Source organism: Homarus americanus, unplaced genomic scaffold, assembly GCF_018991925.1.
Source record: "Homarus americanus isolate GMGI-L3 unplaced genomic scaffold, GMGI_Hamer_2.0 scaffold33256, whole genome shotgun sequence".
Classification (NCBI taxonomy): domain Eukaryota; kingdom Metazoa; phylum Arthropoda; class Malacostraca; order Decapoda; family Nephropidae; genus Homarus; species Homarus americanus.
Window position 1 is genome coordinate 58,020 of NW_024746269.1, and position 20,769 is coordinate 78,788.

General features: G+C 37.5%; 1 protein-coding gene across 1 annotated transcript in view; it reads right to left on the minus strand.

Moving 5' to 3' along the window:
* The window catches only part of LOC121879197 (rho GTPase-activating protein gacHH-like), a 39,452-nt gene extending 23,231 nt beyond the window's left edge, over positions 1-16,221 (minus strand). Inside the window, exon 1 of the mRNA XM_042385796.1 lies at positions 14,850-16,221. Within this exon, the coding sequence (XP_042241730.1) occupies positions 14,850-16,165 (1,316 nt within the window). The 5' untranslated portion in view covers positions 16,166-16,221. The remainder of the gene's footprint in view (positions 1-14,849) is intronic.
* Positions 16,222-20,769: the final 4,548 nt, after the last annotated feature.

Below are 20,769 nucleotides of genomic sequence, written 5' to 3' on the forward strand. Positions count from 1 at the left end.
TATATATATATATATTATAGTTCTGCTATAACGCGATAATTGTGCCCTTAAATATCGTGTTATAGAAAATCGCGTAATAGAAATAACAGGGCTTATGGAGAAAATAGGGTTAGGCGCAGATTACTCGAAATCGAAAAAATTTAGTAGTTAGCCTAACACAAAGGATAGCACAGTCTAAATAAATGTTACATTCATATCTAATAATGAAATCATACAGTAAATTTAACACTTTACCTTGAAAAAATATGAATGTAACTTGATGGGGGAGAAGGGTGATTTTGAGGATGATAACATCGAGCTTCTCTTCAAGTGTTATATCCTTTCTTTTAAGATAATCACCGGGAATTCTATCATCATAACACTCGGAGATATTCTTCTTTACCATATTCACAGTTAATACCACAAAATTGAGAAATAGTAAGCAAAAAATCGCTAAGAGAAGTAAAAAAAAACAAGACCAAGAAGTATACAAATATTGTCTTAATTCATAAATCACAGAGAGCAAATTGCTATCAAAACACGCTAAGAGTAGCAGGAATCACTGTATATGTATATATATATATACAGTGGGGTATGCTATAACGAATCTAATTGGTTCTAGAACCTTGTTCGTTATAGCATTCGTTCGTTATAGGATTCGTTCATTCCAGGCCCCCAAATACAACCACTTAACACTGAAAAATATAATATAAAATTGTAAAAATTGTAAAAAAGTGCATACATATGCATCTAAACCCCTGAAATAAAGAATATCATTAATACTTGTAATAAAAATCAATAAATTAGTGGAAAAAAAAAATTAAATAATGTTCGTTGTAGGAGTTTCGTTCGTTATAGCATTCTCAATTTTATAGGTAAAACCGTTTGTTATAGGAATATTCGTAGTAGGATCCGTTCGTTATAGCATACCCCACTGTATGTATGTATGTATGTATGTATATATATATATATATATATATATATATATATATATATATATATATATATATATATATATATATATATATATATATATATATATATATATATATATATATATATATATATATATATTTTATCTATGTCGGACTTACGGCCAGTCGGACTTACGACCTGGATTTGGGTCCCTAACCCCGCCGTAAGTTGGGGAGCACCTGTATACTGTATGGAGCAAGCAACGAACATAATTTCTTAAGTGGATCCATTAACAGAACGAAGCATTAAAATTAACAGGGACATGAAAAACGCAAATGACCTCTACATAAACATGTATAATGAGAAAAGAAAGCAACTGTGCTAGGTTCTTTTGACAGCTTTATTATTCAAAGGCCTAAACCACCAACTTCAGCTACACCATCAAATTCAGCATCATAAGCAGCTTCAGCAACAGTTTCAGCTATGACAACCTGAAGTAACAGCTTCAGCAACAGCTGACATCTTTATGGAAAGCTACAGCTTTAGCCAGAATTGAACCCGATGACAATCTGAGTAAAATCTCACACAATATTCATTAGTTGTCCTTATGTTTCAGGCTTTACCACTATTAGTGATTAGAGTTTTTGTTTTACATTCGTAAGTATTATTTAAAACATATATGAACAGTAATAAGTGGTGCTTTCATATTCTTACGGAAAGAAATGATGTTTTCACATGCACGCACTTACATACGTTGGCGTTCCCAATCCGTCTCATTTTTTCTTTGCCATTAGTGGTTAGCTACTTCTACTGTTTCATTAAATAACATTACTTAAAACATACATATTAATTTTACTACAGTAACACCCAGGGCCTTATTTCCTTCAGTTTCTGATAGATAACTGAAATTATGGGTGTAAACACTGACAACAACAATGGCGTCCTATCTCCTCTTGTGTGACCATATTATTATTATTGATTTATATTGTATAAGGTGCATTCATGAACATTATTTAAAGATTAAAGTTTGCATTTGTCATTAATTTTATTGTTTTTAAGGAAAAGAGGGTTAAAAGCCAAACAATGCATCTCATTATTATTGCTTTAAACTTTAAACTGCTAGGGGAACATATGGGCACAGGGGTGGGGGAAACTGCAGTGGGAGCGGGTAAACAAAGTAAAAGATTACAGGGAAATAGTGTTAGGAATGATGACAAAGCTAAATTAAACAGGGAGTTTAAAACTAAACGCGGTAAAGGGAGGACTCAGAACACGACTAACTTAAATGTCTACTACGCGAATAATAGAAGTATGAGAAACAAAATGGATGATATTAGGGCCTTGGTATGTACCGAAAAAATCGATATAATGGCATTCACTGAAACAAGGATCAACCTAGACTCACGTGAGTTGCCGGTCAAATACCAAATTGCGGGTTACAAATTGTTCCATGCCGATAGGCAAACCAGGAAAGGAGGCGGAGTAGCAATCTATGTTAGGGCTAATCTGAAGTGTGAAATAAATAAGGAAATGAAAACTGAGCGGAATACAGAAGCAATTTGGATAGAATTAAGTGACGGTCGGGAAAAATTAATCACAGGAGTAATATATAGACCTCCCAATCTTGATAGAGTCAATGAGCAACTTATCTGGGATGAAATGCGCAGGGCTTCCATACACAACAAAGTCTGTATAGTAGGCGACTTTAACCTTGGCCAAATAGATTGGACTGACTCCACGGTACCAGAATCACAGAGGATTTTTTCTTTTAGATTTATCCAGGACTGTTTCAAGTCAATGATATAAATCAACTCAACGGGTAATATACTGATATAGTTCTTGTTGAACAGAGAAACCCTCATTAGGCAATGTCGAGGTAGGGAACGAACTTGCAAACAGCGATCACAAAGAAATTCGATTCCAGTTAGATTTTCAGGGCAGACGTAAGGAAAATTCCACAAAAGTACCAGATTTCAGAAGGGCAAACTTTGACAGTTTAAAGAGGCAGCTGAGAGAGGCGGTGTCGCGCTTGGCCGTGAACCTGACAGATGACGCCGACCTGATAACGACATCTGAGACTGCCGAGTTCCACGTCAATTTAAATAATGAGTTACTTAATGCACAGAGGCAGAACATACCATACAAAAAACTCAGATCAGACAACAATGACCCTAAATGGATAAATAATTATTTAAAGAACATCATTGGCCAAAGGAAGGCTATAGGTAGAAGGATAAAGCGTGGCAAAATTTACCTCCAGGATTATTATAAGATATTGGTGAGTAGGGTTAAAACTGAGATAAGGAAAGCCAAGAGGAATAATGAGGTAAGGATAGCAAGGGAGGCGAAGACAAACCCCAAAGGATTCTACCAAATGTATCAAACTAAAACACGAGAAAAGATTGGACCAATACGGTCAGATACCGGTGAGCTCACTGATAACGACGGAGAAATGAGCAATAATTTGAATAAATATTTTTCAACAGTTTTCACCTCAATTTAAAATTCTAAACATGATACCCGGAAAATCTAATTCTATTCAGAGATAGCAAGGAAACAAATGTTTTTAGGAAAGCAGTACTAGTAATGATGTTATAAGCAAATAGACAAACTAAAAAGTCAAATAAGTCACCTGGTCCCGATGAGATATTTGCCAGAGTATTAAAGGAATGTAAGGAAGAGCTTAGTATGCCCTTAGCAAAGTTGTTTAATATGTCATTAAAAACAGGTGTAGTACCAGAATCCTGGAGGATAGCGAATGTAATACCGATTTTCAAGAAGGGGGATAGATCACTATCCTCTAACTACCGCCCAATCAGTCTAACATCAATAGTAGGCAAATTACTGGAAGCAATCATTTCAAACTCTATTCAAAATCACCTGGAGAAGCACAGATTGATCAATGATTCCCAGCATGGCTTCACAAGCGGACGTTCTTGCCTAACTATCCTATTAACATTCTTTTTCACTGCTTTTGAACCGTGGACGAGGGGCACAATTATGTGGGTATATCTCACTTGTTGTGCTTGTATGAGGAGTCCCACGGCACCACCAGGAAAGGTAGCTCAAGCTAGCACTGTGTGTGCTGCACATCCAATGATTAGGCGTGGGTTACAGGACAGCAGAAAAACAGCGAAAGTGAGCATAACTGCACCAAGTCCCATTGAAACGCCACAAGTGAGTTCTCAAGGCTCAGTACTTGGACCATTATTATTTATTATATACATAAACGACATAGATATCGGCATAGACAGCAACATAAGTAAATTTGCTGATGACACTAAAATAGGACGTGTTATTAAATCTGACGAGACTCAGCAAAACTACAGGAAGATCTAAACAAATTTTTCGAATGGTCTGAAAAATGGCAGATGAAATTCAACGTGCACAAATGTAAAGTACTCAGTATAGGAGATGTAAACAGGGAAACTAGATACCAGATGAACAACGATGCCATAGAGAAATCCAACTGCGAGAGAGATTTAGGAGTAATGATAAGTAGGAACCTTAAGCCAAGTAAACAATGTGTTTTTGCTCGTAACAAGGCTAATAAAGTACAGGTAGTTCTGCTATAACGCGATAGTAGTGTTCTTGTAAAACATCGTGTTATAGAAATTCGTGTAATAGAAATAACAGGGCTTATGGAGAAAATAGGGTTAGCACAGTCTAAATAAATGTTACATTCATATCTAATAATGAAATCATACAGTAAATGTTACACTTTACCTTGAAAAAATATGAATATAACTTGATGGGGGAGAAGGGTGATGTTGAGGCTGAGGAGTCATGAAACATCAAGCTTTTCTTCAAGTGTTATAGCCTTTCTTTTACGATCACCACCGGAAATGCGATCACCAGAGTGCTTCCCAGAGATATTCTTCCTTTCCATAGTCACAAAATTGGAGAAACAGTTATCAGAATTCACTGAGGACACTTAAAAACTTCACGTGTTTCAAACAAAGTGTGGAGTAAACAGAGCGCGCGGGTCTAAAACGCTATGTATTTTGTTTTTCTCTTATTTAAAATTTTACATTTTACATATACTGTATACATAAATATTACATAAATTATTTCTGCAATTCTTCACAAACAAAACACATAAATCAATTGAACATGTGATGTCGAACGTGAACTGTAAACACTGCATAACCCCGCGCCAAGTCACAGCACTGTACTGTACTGTACAGTACACTTTAAGCGCTACGTATTTAGTTTTTCTTTTATTTAAATTTTTACAATTTACATATATATACCTGTACAGTGGGGTATGCTATAACGAACGGATCCTACTACGAATATTCCTATAACGAACGGTTTTACCTATAAAATTGAGAATGCTATAACGAATGCAACTCCTACAATCTAATCACATTATCGACTACGCCTGGCGGATAATATTGTTAATTTATTATCTTTGTCTCATTGTGTAGCCAGTGCACCACTGTTATTGTTGAAATTTCGTCTTTTGATGTGGAAATTCGCGTTATTTGTATAACTATTTTGTTATACAAGTATACAATTGTAACAATGAGTCGTCCAAAGCGAGTGAGAAAGCTAATAACCCTTGAAACTAAGAAAGAAATTATAAAGAAACGTGAGAATGGAAGAAGCATTGCGAAACTTAGTGATGAATATGGGATGGCTAAATCGACTATATGTACGATTTTGAAGAATAAAGAGGAGTTAAAAACTGTGCAAGTGGCTAAGGGAATCTTTAGACTTAGCAAAGCAAAGTGTAATGTGATTGAAGAGATAGAAAATTTACTCTTAGTGTGGATAAAGGAGAAAGAAATGGCAGGTGGTAACATTAGTGAAGCTATAATTTGTGAGAAGGCTAAACAATTGTTTGAGGACCTTAAAGCCAAGACTCCCAGTGGAAGTGATAGTGATGTGCCAGTGTTTAGGGGTACCTGCATGCTGAATAACACTAAGGTAAGATAAAGTACCTTATTTTCAGTGTTAAGTGGTTGTATTTGGGGGCCTGGAACGGATTAATCATATAACGAACGAGGTTCTGGAACCAATTACGTTCGTTATAGCATACCCCACTGTATATATATATATATATATATATATATATATATATATATATATATATATATATATATATATATATATATATATAAATTGTAATTTACATATTATTCATATTATGCTAGAGCGCCCACAAAACATGAGAAACGTTTGAGTCCCCCAGTAGAGATGTCCGTTCTCTATCCACTCCAGGATGTCCGTTTTCTTTTTGTGTACTCGCTCAGGGACTCAAGTATTTCTGTATATGACACAGGATGATAAGGGAATTTGAATTATTTGTTTATTTATTTATATATAATATACTGTAATATATTAAATATACTGCAAGTATTTTCTTTAATTTATATACGTGTTTCGCGACAAAGGGAGGCTACATTTATGGTGATCGTTAAGGACCAAACTCCGAATCCATGACGTGACTTCTGTTCATTATTTATATCCTAAATTTACCACTGTAGGTAGTTTCAAGAATTAATGCAGTCATTTACTGAATATTCTTTGCAAAAAAATAAATTTTAAATGAATTATTTATAAGAGATAAGTATTATGATCAGTAAATAGATATATCATCATGAAACACAAGACTGTGCTGTCACCTCTCTTTGCAATGGGGGGGGGATGATAATGACAGCAAGTGTTGACTGAGTTTTATATATTTTATTATTTTAATATACCGGTAATCTTCATTTTAATCCAGCTTACCAAACGTAAGTTTCAGTATAAAATAATTAGTGGTACTGTAGGACCTTGTGAGTGGTTTACTGTATACATAAATATTACATAAATTATTTCTGCAATTCTTCACAAACAAAACACATAAATCAATTGAATATGTGATGTCGAACGTGAACTGTAAACACTGTGTGTGATGTAGAGAGAGCGCGGGTGTAAAACGCTATGTAATTTGATTTTCTCTTTTATGTAAAATTTTACAATTTACTTATAATATATAGGTATACTGTATACACAAATATTACATACATTATTTCTGCAATTGTTCACAAACAAAACACATAACTCAATTGAACATGTGATGTCGAACGTGAACTGAAGCCACAACAACTGTTCGAGTGGAATCGCGTTAGAGCAAACGAGTTCGCGTTTTACAAATATCGTTCCTCAATTCATAAATCGCGTTCGAGCAAATTCGCGTTGTCAAAACACGCGTTATAGCAGAACTCACTGTACTTGGGTTCATACAAAGGAGTGATAGTTACAAGACTAGCGAGGTCATCCTAAAACTGTATCTTGCTCTTGTGAGACCACACCTGGATTACGCAGGTCAGTTCTGGTCACCGTATTACAGAATGGATATAGAATCATTGGAAAGAATTCAGAGGAGAATGACAAGACTAATCCCGGGTATTAGGAACCTTGAGTATAGAGACAGGTTAAAGCATCTTAATTTGCACTCCCTCGAGAGACGTAGAGCGAGGGGCGACCTGATAGAGGGCAAGCAGTCAGTGACATTATGAAGGTACTCAACATCCAACCAGGACAACTCAGAATAAATGGTTTCTGCTGACAAATTTAGATTTAGGCGAAAAGAAAACACTGGTTTGGAATGAGTAGTGATTAATGCCACCAAACATCACAATTTGGTGGAAATAGGTTTCAAACATAGGTTGACGCTTATAAGTGAGCAAGAAGGTGTAAACGATCAGGCCAAGAAATGCAGTTTCTCATTTTGTTCTTTATTTTAATGGCAATTAATGATTCACAATACGATGATTCACCTTACCCTGCAACATTGGAGGACACATTACCGTCATGATTCGAGGCTTTACTGTACTTTACTGGTACTGTACAGTACTCAAAGAGGACTGGTAAAATATGAGAGGTGGTGGTTGAATTTTTTTATTTTACAGGATTAGTCCACCCAGGCACAGGTCACTGACCCATATCGGGGCCTGGGGAGCGAAAAAAAAAATAATAATAATAATAAATACTACACAGAAATTGTAAAAAAAATCAACAAATCAAGAGTGACAAACACAATACATATGTTGTGGTTGTCAAAGAAAGAGAAAAAATTGAGACCCAGCAATTGTGTGTAAATGAGGCAGCAAGTCAGATCAGCAACCTGGGACTTGGTCACAATTTTTGTGGTGCCTTGTAGCAGCAGGGTCTACCATTAGACAACACATTACCGGTATGTTTCCAATATTTTCCTAGGTGGTAGTACCTCCCTGTTTGGTAGCTGCCTACTATATACTACCTGGATCAATGCAAAGATGACTGAAGAGCTCACACAAGAAGCCCAAGCAGAGGTGTTGTGAAATAATGTTGTAAGGTGTTACCTGTAAACTGGGAGTATACTATTAGATTAGCTACAGTATTACAACTCCTGTTTATAGGAAAATGAGGAAGTATTCTAAGTGCAGTACTGTAACTGAAAGTGTTTGTGACCAAGACAGATAACTACAGGTATTAAAAAGTGAAGATTATAATACATATCTGGAAATCTGGGCATGAAAGACTGGGAAACTCTACTTTTAGGAAATGCGGGTGTTATTATTATTTTTAATGTAGTTCTGCATAAAATTGTGATCCTAGTCTAGTGAATAATGTCCATAGTCAATGAACCTCTGAGGTCAAGTGATTGTAATGTAGTAAAAGTCGAGTTGACCATTGACAGTGAAGAAAGAGTAGGCTACCAGCACTATGAAGAAAGAGTAGGGTACCAGTACTGTGCACATACGAAAGCAAATGTCAAGGAAATAAAAAAAACATTTAGGGAAATTAAGTGGATAGAAAATCAAAAGCAAAACTGCTAGTGGTGTGTCGAATACAACACAGTACAGTACTGTAGAGGGTACAGTATTTTCAAAACCTAACATGATAAAATTTCTGAGAAATATGAACCGAACATGACAGAAATATACTGAACCGATATACTGTATGTAGAACAAGAAAGAACTGGTGTAACCTTTTTTTTTACAGTACAAGGAATAGCCCACCTGGTGTTTATCAACCAAAAAGCAAGAGTAAATAGAAATGAGAAAGGATGATTAATCTAAGACTAAGATGGAAAAGTGAATTTGTTTGTGACTTCTACAGTAAATATTCTTTATTAACTCTTTTTTCACTCATATCTTGAAAGTTAATGTTTTCAAGCAGTTAAATATTTACAGACATTAAATTCGGCATTAATGTGAAGCATAACTGCGTGTCCTTAACAGGTATGTATGGATTTATTTGATAAATCAATTCTAATCACACATTCACCAGAAAAAAAAGACTATCTTTGTCTAACTTCCTAACCAAGTGGGCATATTAGGCAGAAAAACTTACTTTGATGTCTGGTACCAATGAAAGCAACTATACCTTGAAGAAACATGGAGTAATTTTATGTTTTGTGGACATGACAGTACAATCAATTCTTACACTGAAACACATATTTTGGTAAATTATGATAACACCGCTACTACCAGAATGAGCTGTTCGATTTTTACAGATCTTCTTATCATTACAGTACCGTTAAGTATTTAAAAAAAAGCGATATCTTTTTATTTTAATTACTAGTCTAATTTTTTTAGGTTTTCACTATCTAAGATCATAAATCACCTGTAGTGGGCAGGGCATGAAGTATGAGGGAAATTGCGGGGTAAAACACTGAGAAAAACTGATCGTATGACACTAACATTGTCTGCGTGCTTTGTACACCAAGTAATTAATTATTTACCATAAATACCCCTCCAAAAAATCTGCCGATTCAGAGTGTGTTGTTGTCTGCACTGTTTATATACAACCAACCCGCTCAGATGAGCGTACTCTCACATCCACAAAAATCGTAAAATTACACCATGACGCTTTAACGAAGTTGCTTTCATTGGTACATTACCAGATATCAAAATCAGTACTTTCTGTTTTATATGCTGGGGGGTGCAGGGGGCTCTGCCCCATGGTTGGGAAGTTAAGTAAGGCCGCGTACACACTGAGGTACATTGTTGCGTCACATTCTCTCTGGACTGTATCTCGGCTGTCTCAGAAAAATACAAATTTGTCGAGTGACTGTCTCGCAACAGTCCAGAAACACTGTCTCAGGACCTCATACACACCAAGATACTTTATCCAGAAACAGTCGCGCAACAATGTTTCTATTCTGTTGCGCGACTGTCTCAGAAAAACCTAAATTTGTTGCGTGACTGTCTTGCAACAGTCCAGAAACACGATTTCAGATGTTTGATGTTTCCCATCCCATATGGGAAATATTTTAATAAACTTACATTTACAAATTCCTTCAGGGCATCAATGAGACCGTCACACACTTCCGGAACGATGGCAGATATTGACTGTATTGACACTTTGAAGGCACAGTATAAATGAGTCCTCACTGGCAAGATACCTTAATGTTACTGCTAGGTGCATTTTGACAGGGATTGAGGCTCGATAGTTTGTACCTGTATATTGCTTTCAGTTATATTTCAAAATTTGAAGCTGCTGTTCTTAAAACGTTTCTAAATCCAGCTGTATCTTCTATTTTCAGGTCTGTCATTAGTTTTTCTCCACACATTCTTTCGTCAAAAAATTTCGTCATCCACCATCGTCTAGGTCTTTTCCTTGCTCTCCGCCTTCTTTCTTCTAAGGAAATAACAACATAGGCACCCGCCACAGCTGCCACGTTTGCATCCACCGACATGACGACATCTACTGCTCTAACCGCCAATTCATCGCTCTAGCTTGGTCTGGACATGCAACAATGTTTCTAGACTGTCTCGCGACTGTTGTGAAACAACCGCGAGACAGTTCTGCAACAAAGTTTACTGATTGTTTCTGGACTGTTTTGCAACAGTTGCTAGACAGCCAAAATTTTTTTTGCCATGTCTCCCAAGTGATTCTGGACTGCCTCATGACCATTTCTGGATTGTCTTGCAACAGTCCAGAAACACTGTGGCGCGACTGTTTCTGTACAATGTATCTTGGTGTGTACGAGGTTTAAGGTTAGATATATTTCTTTGGTTAGTTAGGTCAGGTTCTATTAGGTTCTGGTAAATGACACCTCTTTTAAAATACTTACTATAATAATAAGAACATCTGTGGGAAAAATGAAAGAAATCGAACAACTCCTTCTGGTGGTAGCGGTGTGAGAGTACTCGGATCGAGTGGGTTGATTGTAAACAAACAGACAGCACACAGTGACTAGGCATATTTTTCGGAGGAGTATTTATGATAATCATTGAGGGCTTACCCGCAGCCAAATTTTCATAGAAAATTATTTTAAAAACTCCGCAATTTCACTGTTTTATAGGGGACAATCGTGGTTTTGGCAAATGTGTTAAATAGTAATTATTTATAAATGAAACCTAACGTAACCTTAGTTGATAAGAATAACACGCAGTAGAAGTGTTGTTAGAAGACCTCACCAACCTGCCTAACCTTACCTACCGGTAATTTCCTAGCAGGGCTCTCGAACCACCCAGCATTTTAAACAAAAACAACAGTATTATTTCACCTGTTGCCACTGAACGAATCTCTGGAATTTTATAGTTGTAATCAGGAATTTTTTGTAATTCAAAGACTTTTCTTCAATGGCATTCCTGGGGCAAATTACGTATAAACGAGATAATTAAAATTTTTTATGATGTATGAAAATTGACCTTTCACCTGCTGCCACTAAAAGAATCTCAGAAATTTTATAGCCGCAATCGGCAATTTTGACAATTCTAAGACAATTCTCTTCAATGGCATTTCTGGCGCAAATTACGTTTAAGCACGATATTTAACATTTCATTTTGTATGTTCGCCCGTGGCGGTACACACCCAGAACATCGAACAACTGTAGAGCCCCCCAGTTAGGTTAGATTCAAAACTATTTTTCAGATGGTTATGATGTGTTTTTAACACTTTTTACCTTGATTTTTATAGCAAATCTCTAGATTCTGAGATGGGAGCTTATCTCAGAAACTATTGATTTGCACCAGAAATGAAGGTCAAATTTGTTCATGACATCAAAAAACAGTCGGAAAAACAGTTTCATCTTCGATTTCGAATAGTGGCAACAAGAGAAAATTTACCAAAACAACTTCTTATGATAGAAATTCACATAAGCGCAGCCGCCCCTAGATGAGCAAAATACCAGAAGGGGGTGTAGATCTTAGAAATTTACTGGTTTTTAATCGCCTGGCAGGCAACTAGCATGTCATTCTCGCAGTGTCTAAGAGCTATCCAGTAGTTCTGAAATTTTTTATATATTTTTGACAGTCTGCTTTACCACAAGGAAGTGCTTAGTGCCCAGTTTATAAAAAAAATTACAAGAGCATTGTGTGTTGTATGCGTGAACCCGCATACTTGGTAATTGCGCCCTGCAGGTCCCAGGAAGTCATGGATCTCAGTGCACTAATACCTCTGTACAGTACTGTATTGACATGATGTCTAACTCATACAGACATTATTATTAATCATCATGAGTTGCCAAAGGGGATTGTTTGAAAAATGTTAATCCACCACCAAGCAAAAACCAAAAAACACCTTTTTCTCAAATTTCTAGCTTCCTTGAGAACCGATCCATGGCAGTTGTTGTCGAGGGATCGATCTCTCGCTTTTTCTCTACCAATAGTGGTGTCCCACAAGGTTCTGTTCTTTCACCTACTCTCTTCCTTCTTTTTATCAATGATTTATCTCACACTACAGTACGACTAATTCTATTCATTCTTATGTTGATGATTCTACTCTTTACTCTTTGCATTTTTCTCTTCCCCCTAATTCTCAAACTAGATCTGTTTCTAGAGCTGATATCATCTCATCTATCAATGCGGATCTATGCAGCATCTCCGAATGGGGAGGTAGAAACTTGGTTAAATTCAATACTGTAGTAATAAAACTCAGTATTTACCAATTACATTTTCCAAATTAGATAATCTACCACCAATTACATTTCAGGATGCAATCACTCTGCCATTTCTCAGAATAACTCCTTCTCATGAATCTAACATTAAAATTATTACAATTTTGAGTAGCAAAAGGTCAATATTCGGAAAATGTCACCAGGGATCTGAATATTGAGTCACATATGGTTAGATGGAGAAAAATAAATATAAATTATTTCTTCTATAACGTTTCTGTCGGAAATGTACAGTTTTGAGAAAATTTAAACATTTATTTTATTTTATAATATTTAGCAAGTCAGCGAGAGTATTTCTTTACGTCATAGTCATGTGCGCGAGTGTTTATGTGACGTAATACTCGAGTGACAATGAGCGTAACTTTCGATTCCCGATCAGTTTCAAGATGAATACTGTGTGTAAAGGCTGTACATTGGTCGATTGGTGCGTTATTCACAGTGTTTTTGAGAATGATGCAGCAGCCATAGATATTTTTGGGGCTCACAATGTTCTTGCATCGTCTGTAAAGTAACCACAATGTAAATCCCAGTGTCAGGATCATGCAGAATGACATACATAGTACTGTAATAAGAGTCAGACACTAGCAAAGCGAAAGAGATCTCGCTAATGTGGATTTAGTTTGTCTGCATTTAAGGACACTTGGCTAGAAAAATGCATATCCCACCATGGAATTTTTTGTATTGTAATTCATTCGTCAGGAAGCCCCTTTGTCAACGTTACATAACTAAAAATTTAGGTATAAGATCAGGAACTTTAGTTGATTGGAAAAGTTTTTGCTCGGAGGTTTGTGAACATTGGGTAAATAACCAGGAACCAATTGGAGGGCCTGGTATCATTGTGGAAGTGGACGAAAGTATATTTGGAAGGTCAAAATATAATTGTGGACGTCAGTTAACTGGAGTGTAGGTTTTGGGTGGAATTGAAAGTTAAATTTTTTTTTATTTTACCTGTTCCTGATAGAAGTGCTGAAACACTTATTCCATTTATAAAATGTTATGTTAAAAAAGAAACAATTATTCCCACAGACCATTGGAAGGCTTATGGTACCTTTAATGAATGTGGTTACTTTCATTAAACTGTGAACCAGTCAAGGGTCCGACTAATTACCCAAATGTAGCTGCAATTAAGTCAAATAATGGTCCTACATGAATAAATCGGACTGCTAATCACTTCTCGACTAGTATTTGGTGTCACAAAGTTAAAAAAAATTGGTAAACTTAATTTAGTCTGAGTTAATAGATCGAGTGCATGTACCTAACCTAACCTCGACTAGTATTTGGTGTCACGAAGTCACAAAAAATTGATAAACTTAATTTAATCTGAGTTAATAGATCGAATGCATGTACCTAACCTAACCTCGACTAGTATTTGGTGTCACGAAGTCACAAAAAATTGGTAAACTTAATTTAATCTGAGTTAATAGATCGAGTGCATGTACCTAACCTAACCTAACTTAACACAACTCAGATAAAATTAAGTTCACCAATTTTTGGTGACTTTATGACACCAAATAATAATCGAGAAGTGATTCACAGCCCAATCTAAGCTTGTAGGACCATCATTTGACTTCATTGCGACTACATTTGGGAAATTACTCGCTCCCTCGGTACATGCACGCGATCTATTAACTCAGATTAAAGTAAGTTTTCCAATTTTTTTTTACTTTGTGACACCAAATACTAGTCGAGAAGTGATTGGCAGTCCGATTTATTCATGTAGGACCATTATTTGACTTAATTGCGGCTACATTTGGGTACATTTGGGTAATTAGTCGGACTGCCAGTGAAAACTTTGTTGACCCCTCAAGTGGTGTCCATACTCAAACCATTGAAAGGCTTTGGAGTGATATTAAAACCTGGGTTCTGCATGTTGGAAACAAAAAAGAACATTAAGGTAAGTTATATCTTCACTATGCCTCATTTCCTACAGAAACATTAGAGAAGAACTACATTTTTTTGTATAACTATATATGACTCAATATTCAGATCCCTGGTGACATTTTCCGAATATTGACCAAGCTAAATACTATCATCTACTTATGCACACCTACAAGACACACCTTTACCAACTATTTACCTTTCCTTTTCCTTCTTCCACCACCGTCCTGATACTGGCATTCCTCTTGGTACAATTTTCACGTGACTGTTTTCATTTTTCAAATTATCATTTGTTACCTTAGTATTGTAATTAATTGGTGTCCCTTTCTCACCATTCCCATGTTGTGAGAGCTGAGTACTACCAGACTCACTTTCTTTCTCTTCGACAGCAACAGCTATATTTGTAGTGCTAGTAACCTCTCGGTCTTTGTTTTGTGTCTCTTCTGCCTTTCCATTTAAATTTGCATCTGAATTAGCAAGCATCATCTCATCTTCATTACTACTAAAAACATCTTCGTCTGTAGTTACAGTTGTAGAAACGGTTTCATCAGCGACCACTAACACATTATTTTCTGTGTTAGCTGAGGAAGATGTGCTGTAATTATTATAATTGCCGAGTTCTATATCCTCTTCAGACATGGAGTCCTTCTTTTCAGCTACGTTGTCAACATCCTCCAGCTCTTCAATTACACTTAAAGTATCTGGCTTTGAATTTGCTGTTATAATTCCTTCCACTTCATCTTTCTCTTTTTTAGACTTCACACACTTGGGTACTTTAGGATCACAAGCATTATCTTCTTCCTCATCAATTTCTTCAATCATTGGCAATATTTCCTCTCCTTCACTTACAGGTTTTTTGTCTAGCTGTGAGACAACATCTGTGTCACTTGGAAGTTCATACTCCAGGATCCCAACACCAGAATGTCGCTTAGATCGTCTAGTTGGAGTCTGTAATACAGGGGTATCCTGACCACCAGTAGAGCTCCTCCTTCTACGTTTGGAGGGTGTGCAAACTGTTGGTGTGTCCTGATTTGCTCCAGCACCTGACAGCCTCCCACGAGTAGTACGTCCTGTTGGAGTTTGAAGCCCTGGCAAAAGTGTGTCTTTGGTACCTGAAGTTCTCCTTGTACGATTTCTTGGAGTCTGTTTGGTTGACTCGAGGGTCTCTCCAGAATTTGTAGTCACCCTTGAAGGCTTGGTTGGCGTCTCACTTGACACATGTGGATTTTGAGTATCTGTAGATGTCCTCATTGTCTGCCTGGAAGGTAAGGGTGTCCCTGGAGGTGACAATTCCTTCAGATCAGTAGACAGTCTACGTGATCGTCGAGTAGGAGTCGCAATTCCCGAGGTTGACGAATCAGAATCAGTGAGTTTGTTACCCACAAGCCTGGGGAGACCTGTTGCCTTAGCAGGCATCTTGACGGTAGGCTCTTCAACTATTTTGTTCTTGCCAGTTTGAGTTTTAGATTTACTCTCTTTAACGCCATCTATAGTTCTCTTACGTGTCACTACCATGTTGAATTACAGTTCCCACGTTCTACAACACATAATATTACCACACTGCACTACTAACTCACGTGGACATTGACTGCCGCCGGGTCCCTTACCGCATGGACTTACTAGGTCCGTTTGTTTAAAAAAAAAATAATATTTTTTTTCATTACCAACAACAGATTTTATCATACATGTTATCAAAAAAATATGTATGTATTTATAGATAATAATATATAAATACAAAATGAATATTATTCATTTAAGAAACAAATATCCTAATGGAGACAGAAGATTATATAACCTGGTTATATGAAACTGAACATAAACATCAATAAAAGAATGCCTTAAACCGCATCTATTGAAATGTTTTTTTATATCTAAAACAATACATATATAATGATATACGATCCACGAAATACACTATTTTTTCAAATTTCTTAAAATTCTTCCTTTTACTAGTTGCTACATTATCAGGTAATGCCCCCCGAGTAGGTAATCACCCTGATTAGGCAGGAAGACACTGGCAAGGACACAACAACAGTTTTGTTTCATCCTCTTCACCACTGATTGGCTCGTTAGCCGCTTGGGCGATAGGTCACGTCTCTGATTACTTTTCCTTTTCTTTTATCCTCTTCGCCAAACGATCGGCTCGTTAGCCGCTTCGGCGATCGGTCACGTCTCTGTTACGCACTGTTGGCAAGTACTGGGCATGCACCGGCTCCTGAATGTACCTGAACCCACTCCAGTGTTGGTCAAGTCTTGTCTTGAAAGAGCTCACACTCTGTGCCGTCACAACACTTTCTGGTAGATTGTTCCAAGAGCTCGCAACTCTCACTTCGAAAAAGTTTGCCCTCACAGTTTTCTGGACTTGCGGCTTCTTCAATCTTGAGCTGTGACCCCTTGTGGGGCGAGCGTCCGCCAGCTCCAAGTAAGGACACTCGACTGAGTAGTGCCCCTTGAGATGCTTATACACCTCTATTAGGTCACCCCTTGCCCGTCTGTAATATAAGCTAGGCAAGTTCAGACACTCCAATCTCTCAGGGTAGCTGAGGCCACCAGTCTATTGGCCCTCCTTTGAACATTTTCAATCAACTGACAGTCCCTAGCATATCTCGGGGACCAGACGGGGTGACAGTACTCAAGATGGGGAAGCACTTCCCTCTTGAAGATCGTTACGAGGGACGGACAGTCTAGATATCTGAACGACCTTCTTATAAGACCCAATAATTTATTTGCCTGATTTACCTTCTTCTCGCAATGGCCCGAGAACTTCAGCTCATTGTCAACATACACACCTAGGTCCTTCTCACATTCAGTCTCAAATAGTGCAGTTTCCTCATCCCGTTGGGACATATGATACGCCTCCTTACCGTTGGTACGCCCCAGGTGCATCCTCTTACACTTCGTGACATTGAATCTCAGCAGCCATTTCTTCGACCATTCTTGGAGCCCACAGAGGTCCATCTGCAGTTCTTCACAGTCCGCTTGGTTCTTGATTTCCCGAAATAACTTGGCGTCATCGGCAAACATTTGTATGGAGGAGTGTACAACGTCAGGCATGTCATTTATGAAACAAACAAACAACAGCGGGCCCAATACACTGCCCTGTGGTACCCCGCTTGTGACAGGTAAGGTTGATGATTTCATGCCATTAATCATCACACACTGCTTGCGGTCATATAGAAAGTCTTCTATCCACGCTAGGACATTTCCCCGAATTCCGTACTCTTACAGTTTGATTTTCAGCCTTTCGTGGGGTACACTGTCGAAAGCCTTGGCAAAATCTAGGTAAATATTGTCGATATTACCACCCCGTTCCAGAATATGGGTCCAAATATCCAATACTTTGAGCAATTGTGTTAAGCAGGAGCGCCCGGCATAAAACCGTGTTGGCAATCCTTTACATAGTGGTAGTGATAACTTTTAATCCAATTTCTTCAGCAGATTCAGGTTGTATATTGTGATCTCCAGAGTTTAGTGAAACGAGAATAAATATCCAACAGCAAAGCATAAGTTGGGGTGTTGTGCTGACTGATTGCTCTGTTCTCCTATTGGCTGTAATTTTATGACGTCACATCTTACTCCACCAATCACGTTTAAGTAAGGGATTACTGGACGAATGCAAAATGTACGATAAAAATATGAAGTTCTTGGGGTAAAGCTGCATGTGGAAGGGCCCCTGGGGGCGCCGTCGCCCCTGGCAGAGACCCTGCCGCCCCTGGAAAGACACCCACTGCCACTAGGAGGGCGCCACTGCTCCCAGGGACCCTGCCAAGGCCTGTGGCTCACAATAGGTCCTCCTAGGGGAGGCGGCGCCCCCAAAAAATGGATAATGGTGTCGTACATATTGCATTCTTTCAGTAATCTCTTACTTAACTGTGATTGGTGGAATAAGAGGTAGCGTCATCAAATTACATCCAATAGGAAAACAGAGCAACCAGTCAGCACAACACCCCAACTTATGCTTTGCTGTTGGATATTTATTCTCCTTTTCATTGTTCAGGTTGCGATAATACTGAAAATGCTATGGGCAGTGTGTATTTTATTTAACATCATATCTCCCAGAGTTTAAAATAATAGTGAACGAGACTGATTGCTCTGTTCTCCTATTGGCTGTAATTTTATGATGTCACATCTTACTCCACCAATCACGTTTAAGTAAGGGATTACTGGACGAATGCAAAATGTACGACAAAAATATGAAGTTCTTGGGGTAAAGCTGCATGTGGAAGGGCCTCTGGGGGCGCCGTCGCCCCTGGCAGAGACCCTGCCGCCCCTGGAAAGACACCCACTGCCACTAGGAGGGCGCCACTGCTCCCAGGGACCCTGCCAAGGCCTGTGGCTCACAATAGGTCCTCCTAGGGGAGGCGGCGCCCCCAAAAAATGGATAATGGTGTCGTACATATTGCATTCTTTCAGTAATCTCTTACTTAACTGTGATTAGTGGAATAAGAGGTAACGTCATCAAATTAAAGCCAATAGGAAAACAGAGCAACCAGTCAGCACAACACCCCAACTTATGCTTTGCTGTTGGATATTTATTCTCCATTTCATTGTTCAAGTTACGATAATACTGAAAATGCTATGGGCAGTGTGTATTTTATTTAACATCATATCTCCCAGAGTTTACGATACGATACGAAGTCTTTAGTTAAGAGGTGAAAGAAGATTATTAGGAGTTGAAGGAAAAGTGGTGAAACTGAAATTCAGTAGGAGTTGAAAGAATCTGGGCTCAACCAGATCCTTCATCTTTCTTATTGGTGTTTTGTCTTTGTTCTGCTCCCTTGGGTCGTCAGACCTTTGTATTAATATTGGTTTATTTATATAATGCTGCTTATTATTATTATTTGTTATTGTTGGAGTTAGTGAGCCTGCCCAGGTCCTGTGTAACTGGGAGGGTAGTCACATTTTTTTTTTGAGGTGTTAGTTATGTTAGTTGTGTTAGTCTAAAGGTACACTGTATGGAGAGGCCTGCCAGGTTCTAGTGGAGCTGGTTGGTCACTCTCATCTTTATTCCTCTAGTAATGTTTTATGTAGAAATGTGTATGTTGAGGCAGGAGGTGGTTCAATTACTTCTTCCTGGCTGATATAGCTGGGAGGGTAATCACATTATTATTATTAATATTATTAATATATATATATATATTTTTGAGTAGGAGCCCGCCTAGGTCCTTGTGTAGCGGAGGGTAGTCACATTTTTTTTTTTTTTTTTTTTACTAAGATGTTAGTTCAATGTTAAATGTTAAATGTTAAATATTAGTTATGTTAGTCTAAAGGTACACTGTAATGGAGAGGCCTATCAGGTTCTTGTGAGCTGGTAGGTCACTCTCATCTTTTATTCTCTCATTAATGTTTTATATGTATATTGGGGCAGGAGATGGTTCAATTCTTTTCCTGGCTGATTTAAACCAACTGTGTTCTGGAATTCTTCGTTGTCTATATTATTTATCCAGTTTTGATATGTTTCTGTGTTAAGTCAGTCACTTTTTTCCAAATATTTACAGCTTTGTTTGTATATTTACATTGATTGCCAAGAGGTTTGCTCTCTTGTGTAGCTGTTCATTATTGATGTGGTCTGTATATTTTATGTTATATATAAATCTGAGGGCTATATTTTGTACTGTTTGTAACCTTTAATGCACGTTTTACTAAGGGTGTTCAATGGGATGGGTGGGTAGTCCATAATTGATTTAACAAGGGCAATATAAATCTTCTTTTGTTATTAATGCTAAGGTTCTAAAGCGTTTTATTTTTGATAATCTTATTCTTGCCTGTCGTTCTTATCTTTTAAGTATGTTATATATCCCTTTTTGTTAGTTTTAATCCAAGCATCCTACCTTCAGTGTCGTATGGGTATAGTTCCTGTCGACTATCACTGGACTTGTTTTAATCTTGGCTATTGGTATTATCTTGAATTTGTTCTTATTTGTCCTGATTTTCCATTTTTTCTCAAAATCATTTATGTTTTTATCGCTCTTACCGTGTAGAGTGCCTCTGTTAACTCGATGTTGGGATTCCATGTTTTGTTGTAGTGATAACTTTTAATCCAATTTCTTCAGCAGATTCAGGTTGTATATTGTGATCTCCCAGAGTTTAAAATAGTGAAACGAGAATAAATATCCAAC